Here is a 7976-nt window from a genome sequence, read left to right as displayed (position 1 = left end):
ATCACCAAGTTCCCCCCACAAACGCAATACAGTCACTGTCCATCACTGTAGTAAGATGCTGGAGACTCACTACTTATCTTCTCTCTGTTACACAGCCCTCTCTGTGCCTCCCCTCCACAATATACATGCTAATTGTAATGCTCCCTTTCTTTTTCCCCGCCCTTATCCCTCCCCACCCATCCTCCCCAGTCCCTTTCCCTTTGTTAACTTTTAGTCCATTCTTGGGTTCTGTGATGCTGCTGTTGTTCTGTTTATTCACTTTTTCTTTGTTCTTATACTCCACAGATGAGTGAGATCATTTGGTATTTGTCTTTCTCTGCCTGGCTTAGTTCACTGAGCATAATACCCTCTAGCTCCATCCATGTTGTTGCAAATGGTAGGATTTGTTTTCTTCTTATGGCTGAATGATATTCCATTGTGTATATGTACCACATGTTCTTTATCCATTCATCTACTGATGGACACTTAGGTTGCTTCCATTTCTTGGCTATTGTAAATAGTGCTGTGATAAACATAGGGGTGCATCTGTCTTTTTCAAATTTGACTGCTGCATTCTTAGGGTAAATTCCTAGAAGTGGAATTCCTGGGTCAAATGGTATTTCTATTTTGAGCTTTTTGAGGAACCTCCATACTGGTTTCTACAATGGTTGAACTAATTTACATTCCACCAGTAGTATAGGAGGGTTCCCCTTTCTCCACATCCTCAGCAGCATTTAATGTTGTTTGTCTTTTGGATGGTAGCCATCCTTACTGGTGTCAGGTGATATCTCATTGTGGTTTTAATTTGCATTTGTCCGATGACAAGTGATGTGGAGCATCTTTTCATGTATCTGTTGGCCATCTGAATTTCTTCTTTGGAGAACTGTCTGTTCAGCTCCTTTGCCCATTTTTAATGGGATTATTTGATTTTTGTTTGTTGAGATGTGTGAGCTCTTTATATATTTTGGATGTCAACCCTTTATCGGATCTGTCATTTGTGAATATATTCTCCCATACTGTAGGATACCTTTTTGTTCTATGGACGGTGTCCTTTGCTGTACAGAAGATTTTCAGCTTGATATAGTCCCACTTGTTCTTTTTTGTTTTTGTTTCCCTTGCCTGGGGTGATATGTTCATGAAGAACTCACTCATGTTTATGTCCAAGAGATTTTTACCTATGTTTTTTTTCTAAGAGGTTTATGGTCTCATGACTTACATTCAGGTCTTTGATCCATTTTGAATTTACTTTTGTGTATGGGGTTAGACAGTGATCCAGTTTCATTCTCTCACATGTAGCTGTCCAGTTTTGCCAACAACAGCTGTTGAAGAGACTGTCATTTCCCCATTGTAAGTCCATGGCTCCTTTATCATATCTTTTTTTTTTTTTTTTTTTTTTTTTGGTTTATGCAACTTTATTGAAGAAAAATAAATCAATTACTAGCAGAGCTATTAGTTGATCACTCATCCATTGACAACTTGCATCATTTATTCAGTGCTATATTAAACAGTGTATTGGAAGATAGATTAACTAATAGCTCCAAGCCTCCTAACAATTTAAATGAAAATTACAAAATGTTTTGAGACCCTATTTTGGAATACAAAGGGTGTTTGACTTCCAATTTCCATTCTCTGTAGAACAAGAACAGGTCATTCCTTTATTGACATGCATAAGATACATCACATTTTCTGTTCTGCTGATGCTATAAATTCAATACCAATTCTCCAGCCACATCAGTTATGAGCATAAAGTATATCACGTAACCTCAAATCTCTAACAGTGGAAGGCTTAAACAAGAATGGATGCTAGAGTAATGCTGCTTCCTTTGATGTGACAACAGAGCATCCATCTCCCTCCCCCTCAGGTGAGTTCTTCAGCATGTTAGAGCAGTGAGGAATGGATTTAGTCTCATAACCAAGTTAAGAGTGAAGACATTGGCCACATAATACACATGCTCCATTTTTTTAAAAAATTCTGAATCTTGGGCAACTGTTCTCTTGTAACTACTTTACAGTTTCTAAAAGCAGTTATTGTCCAAAGCTGGAAGAACTTAGTAAGTCTTCTCAGATGAGCATGTGAATGAATGGAGGGAGGTAAACAAAAAATAAAATTAAAAAAGATGAGGTCTGATAGGGGAGCAGCCGGATAAGAAAATCAAAAAAGGAACAGTAATTTAAAGTTTATTCCAGCTATAATGCAGGTTATTCTGACTTTAAGGTAGCATCACATGGCATACTTCTGAGTCCATTCCCGAGATATTCTGTTGTACTTATCTCTGTCTGTCTTATAGATCCGTGCAATCTCTGGCACTAGGGGGTCATCTGGGTTTGGATCACATAGCAGTGAACAAATGGATAAAAGAACTTTAGAAATAGTTAAAGCAGGAGACCACTGTGATCTTAGAATATCGAGACAAATGCTGCCATTACTGTTAATATTTGGATGATAAATTCTTGTTGTAAATGCAACCTTAGGTGGTTTGAAGGGGTAGTCTGTAGGAAAATGAATTGTCAAAAAGAATACACCGCCTTGATATGGGCTGTCATTAGGTCCCATAATTGTGGCTTGCCAATGAAACATATCATCCCCAACTGGACCTGCAGAACATTGTGCTGGAGGGTCACGGGCCAAATCACTAAGTTCCTTATTAATCCGTTTCAGCGCCATTGTCTGTGCTTTTCGTCTGGCTTCTCTGTCTCGGTGTTGTGCTCAAGGGTCCGGCCAAAACTCTTGATTATCCGGGCGGCAGGGAAGGACCGTCTCTTCGTCTCACACCGGCTCTGCCAGACACAGGCGCAGAGGGGCCGGGGCCTCCCTCAACTGCGGCCGCGGCCTCCTCCCCGCGCGGCAGCTGGTGCCTCCCCAGCCCTACGGGGCCTTTATCATATCTTAATTGACCATATATGCTTGTGTTAATGTCTGGAGTCTATTTCTGTTCCACTGGTCTGTGGCTCTGTTCTTGTGCCAGTACCAAACTGTCTTGATTACTGTGGCTTTGTACTAGAGCTTGAAGTTGGAGAGCGAGATCCCCCCCACTTTATTTTTCCTTCTCAGGATTGCTTTGGCTATTTGGGGTTTTGGTTGTTCCATATGAATTTTTGAACTGTTTGTTCCATTTCGTTGAAGAATGCTGTTGGTAATTGATAGGGATTGCATTGAATCTGTAGATTGATTTAGGCAGGATGGCCATTTTGATTATATTAATTCTTCCAAGCCAAGAGCATGGGATGAGTTTCCATTTGTTAGTGTCTTTTTCAATTTCTCTTAAGAGTGTTATAGTTTTCAGGGTATAGGTCTTTAAGTTCCTTGGTTAGGTTTATTGCTAGATATTTTATTCTTTTTGATGCCATTGTGAATGGAATTGTTTTCCTGATTTCTCTTTCTATTAGTTCATTGTTAGTGTACAAGAAAGCCACAGATTTCTCTGTGTTAATTTTGTATCCTGCAACTTTGCTGTATTCTGATATCAGTTCTAGTAGTTTTGAATTGGAGTCTTTAGGGTTTTTTATGTACAATATCATGTCATTTGCAAATAGTGACTGTTTAACTTCTTCTTTACCAATCTGGATTCCTTGTATTTCTTTGTTTTGTCTGATTGCCGTGGCTAGGACCTCCAGTACTATGTTGAATAACAGTGGGGAGAGTGGGCATCCCTGTCTAGTTCCCGATCTTAGAGGAAAAGCTTTCAGCTTCTTACTGCTCAGTATGATGTTGTCTGTGGGTTTATAATAAATGGCCTTTATTATGTTGAGGTACTTGCCCTCTATGTCCGTTTTGTTGACAGTATTTTTCAAAAATGGATGTTGAATTTTGTAGAATACTTTTCAGCATCTATGGAGATGAAATATTGTTTTTGTCCTTATTTTTTTAATGTGGTAGATGATGTTGATGGCTTTTTTAATGTTCTACCATCCTTGCATCCCTGGGATGAATTCCACTTGGTATTGGTATATGATCTCTTACCTTGGATTTTTTTCAGACATACCGAGAAGATATAAAAGCCATTCTCCTTAAAGTTTTCCAAACAATAGAAGAGAAGGGAATACTCCCAAACTCATTCTGTGAAGCCAACATCACCCTAATACCAAAACCAGGCAAAGGCCTCAGCAAAAAAGAAAATTACAGACCAATATCCCTGATGACGTAGATGCAAAAATACTCAACAAAATAACGAGTGAACCAAATTCAAAAATACATCAGAAAGAGCATACAACATGTATACCAGTTTTAACGAAGAGTGATTTCATGCATTTGTGGATTATATGGCAACTACTTACCATTTTCTAGTTAAAAGGCGTAGGGTGGTAATTAACAAAATCCCTGGAATAGAATCTTGTTGAAAGAATATAAGCAAATAAATATATATCATGTGAGATGGTGAGAGTTGCTAAGGAAAAAGAGTATAAAATATAGTGGATGGGGTGTTTCTTTTCACTGAGAGTTCAGGAAGACCTGCAAACAAGGTGACATTTGAATATAGACCTGAAGATTCATGGGGACACATGCAGTTATCTGGGGAAGTGTGCCCTGCAGAGAAAGAGCCAGTGCAAAGGCATGAGGAAGATATTTTCGATATATATGCAAGACTCAAAATGGACACAGTGTTATGAGAAGAAGGAGCAAGAGGGTGAATGAGACGCCATAGTGTCAGAAGCTGCTGAGGAATGAGGTGGGTTCCCTGCCACTGAATCTTCAAGATATAAGCAATCCATTGTCTATTTGTTCTTGAACTTCATTAATTTTGCTTTCAAGCAACCTTTGGGTAGAATGGATCCCCTTCCTATTTACGTGTACTGATTAATGTTCTTTCATCTTTCTTTTATGGATCACTTGTAGGAATAAATGAGCTCAGCTACTCCTGCTTGGAGAACTGCTCGTTTCCCACAAAGCAGACACACACTCAGTGCACTACGACTCCCTGGGGCCATTTCCTTACCAAGATCTTCTCACCGCAGCCATGTTATTTAGGAAAGGAATATTACTGTTCAAGCTGTTACATCAGGTGACCTATACCTAAAGAATACGGAAATAGCACCCAATTCCAGTGGTGGGGTATCCATGGTATATGAACACGGGGCTCCATTGTAATATGACCATTCTGCATTTAATGAAACATTTAAACCAGTTAAAAACACAAATAAAGGAAAAAATGAATATGATGGGGAAAAGGATTAAGTGGCTCAGCTGGTCCCTGAGAGGTTGTGAAAAGTAATAGAGCAACTTTGGCCTTGGCAGCATACCAAATACACTTATATCCCTATAATGTCCAGAATAACTACTAACACAGCAAAAGACAATTTATCCTAAAGAAAAAGGAGTCATTTATTTATGGTCAAGACAAATTACAGACTGAATATCCCTTTAGAAAGAGCTAAGCACATGGAAGGAACCCAACATTTACACTAGCAAATAAACAACATACGATTGTAAGGGATTTTAAAAGATGAAATGGTGGAATACACTGAAATGGTAGTAAATAAGAGATTCTGGAATCAGAAAACCAACTTTTGCATCTATGATCCTACCACATATTAGCTGTTTGAATGTGGAGAGCTTTTTAAACTATTTGCCAGGTTAATATTGTCACCTGAGTAAGAGGGGATAGTGGTATCTATCCTCCTAAAGTGGTGGACAGCTTTATTCAGTATACTTTCAAAGGAAAACATACAGTTCCTTCCTGTTAGTTCAAAGCATAACATTAGTTCTTACCTATCACTGGTGATGAGATAAGGATGATTTTTTTCTTCTATCTCCCCAGTGCCTTCATTTATTTACCATCTGTCTGTCCTTTCTTCACAGCCTGATTTCAATTCCATGTTGCTTCTCTCATCTATCTCAGGCTGGTACTCCTCTAGCTAATATTCATATCAACTCAGACAGATATTTCTGTGTTCCAAGGGTAATCACCACCTTCCCTGATTTAAACTGCCTCATTGAAAGTCTCCCTAGTAGAGAATGAAGCCCAAATTCTGTACCTTCCAACATTAGGCTAGACATCACTGAAAATTCTGGGAGCTTCACACTCACGCTGTCCTGCATCTGCACTCATTGACCTCCCAAACATTGAACTTGACTTTCTTTCAACTGATGCTGCAACCTCAATGTTATCTCTATGCCTGCTTCCCTCTGCCTGGAGCCTTGCCCACAGGTCTCTTTGGATGTCTTCGCACCATCCCCATCTTTGAATCTCTATCGCCTTTTACGGAATGCCTGTATCCTTTCTCCCCGATTACATTACCAGAGGAAAATGACACTTCCTCACATAATGAGTTTAGATGTAGGGGCTATTATTTTGTGATTTTTTTAATTCCAAATTTTTTTCCTCCTAAACTGTAATTGAATTGAGGCATGTATCAATGTTATATATTCTCACCAACCCCTCCATACCAGTGTTGGCAGAGTTACTTAGGAAGAGTAGCTGAATCAATTACATGCATGAAGGAATGAGAGAACATTTTCTTACAGAAAATTTCAATGAAGAAAGTAAAGATGCATGGAAATACAAACATGGATATGGAGTACATGGAAGGCGAATGTTTTCCATAATCTCAGATTGGTACCCATTGGAGTGTCAGACAATGGGTTGTAAAAATTAAGGAGAATAGAATAAATAAGGCACAAAATAAAATACCAGTGTGCATCATACATCATAAGGATACCTACCAAGTCATTTAATAATCCTCTGTGTTCATTTGCACACTTGTGTGAGTGCCTGCATATATTTGTATTTCTTGGTTTGTGTGAGTGTAAGAAGAATTTTTTACAATGTGAAAGGTCTGTTTTACTCAGAAACAGTAAGAAAAATCTGGAATCTACTGTAGTAAATGTAAGATTACAAAGATTACTCTTGCCTATTGAGGGAAAAGCAGTATGAATGAGAAGCCCAATCAGAGCCAGGGTCAGAGAGAACAGCAGTCAGGATGAGTTCTGCTGTGACCCCCGACTCAAGGGACCACAAGCTGACTGCTCCACTCACCCATTATGATGTTAACATCAGCCCCTGGTCTAATTGTGATTCCTGTTTTTTGACCACACTTTTTTATTATGTGGTTCAATAGCAGATGTATTGGTGCTTCTCTCATTTTCTTTGAGGCATTGTTTCCTCTGTTGTTTTGGGTTTGGGAATTTTATGTAATTTATAACATCCAATAGGTACACTCTAGCCATCATTCTGTTCTCTAAAATACAAAGTCCTCCCCTGATTTTATAGAAAATCCTGAAGCTTCATTGACAATTTATAATCTTCCTTCATATAATTTATCCCCGAAGAAATGATGTCAAACAATTACTTCATTGTACTAGAAATTCTCCAATAGGGACATCCAAAAGTACAGGACCTCATGTTTCAGGTCCTTGTTTATGATTCATGATTGTGAATATTTGTAAATGGAAAAAGTAAGGAAATAAGAATTCAAAAAGAAAAAGAATAGCAGTTAATGAAAACAAGGTTAAGAAAAATGAACTCCAATAACTATATTCAATGAAATAGAATAAAAATGTTAGACTAACTTCTGAAGAAAAAGATATAAAATAGCAATAATTTAATCACATCAACTGGGACTCTAGTTAAAGGTTAAATTGACCAAGACCTAGAAAAGAAAAATATAAAAAATACACTTTTTAAAAAACAGTGGAGGAAGCAGCATCTAAATTTCCAACTTCTACCTATATAAAAATAAATTAAATAAAATTCATTTATGTAAAGAAAGATATTATTAGTTGAATACAAAGAATGTATTCCACAAAGGAGTCATGATTATTGTTCTAAAAATATTTCTTACCACAAAATTCAAAAGGTAGAAATAAGGAAAACAGGTGTACAATAACACATTATATCTAAAAGGTGATTTTTGAAAATATGCAAAAGAAATTTCTGTGTTAAAACACAATTGCAGAGTGGACCCAGTATGACCCACTAATTGAATTATGACACAAAATTAAATGCTAAACAACAACATTCATGAAAAAACCTCCAATCTTTGCTTCAAAGTATGCAATC

At 37.7% G+C, this 7976-nt stretch overlaps 1 protein-coding gene across 1 annotated transcript; it reads right to left on the bottom strand.

Moving 5' to 3' along the window:
- Nucleotides 1-2141: 2141 nt before the first annotated feature.
- LOC118928832 (ubiquitin-conjugating enzyme E2 D3) lies at nucleotides 2142-2849 on the bottom strand. The gene has a single exon (XM_036918460.2). The coding sequence runs from the start codon at nucleotides 2642-2644 to the stop codon at nucleotides 2201-2203; it is 444 nt and encodes a 147-aa protein (XP_036774355.2). The 5' UTR covers nucleotides 2645-2849; the 3' UTR covers nucleotides 2142-2200.
- Between the last annotated feature and the right edge of the window lie 5127 nt (nucleotides 2850-7976).

This window comes from Manis pentadactyla, chromosome Y (genome assembly GCF_030020395.1).
Source record: "Manis pentadactyla isolate mManPen7 chromosome Y, mManPen7.hap1, whole genome shotgun sequence".
Taxonomy (NCBI): domain Eukaryota; kingdom Metazoa; phylum Chordata; class Mammalia; order Pholidota; family Manidae; genus Manis; species Manis pentadactyla.
Note: the sequence above shows the minus strand (reverse complement) of the source record. Positions and strands in the feature narration are given on the sequence as shown.

Excerpts from the sequence above, each read along its gene's own strand:
- LOC118928832 (XM_036918460.2), bottom strand. The coding sequence starts at position 2,644 with ATGGCGCTGAAACGGATTAATAAGGAACTTAGTGATTTGGCCCGTGAC.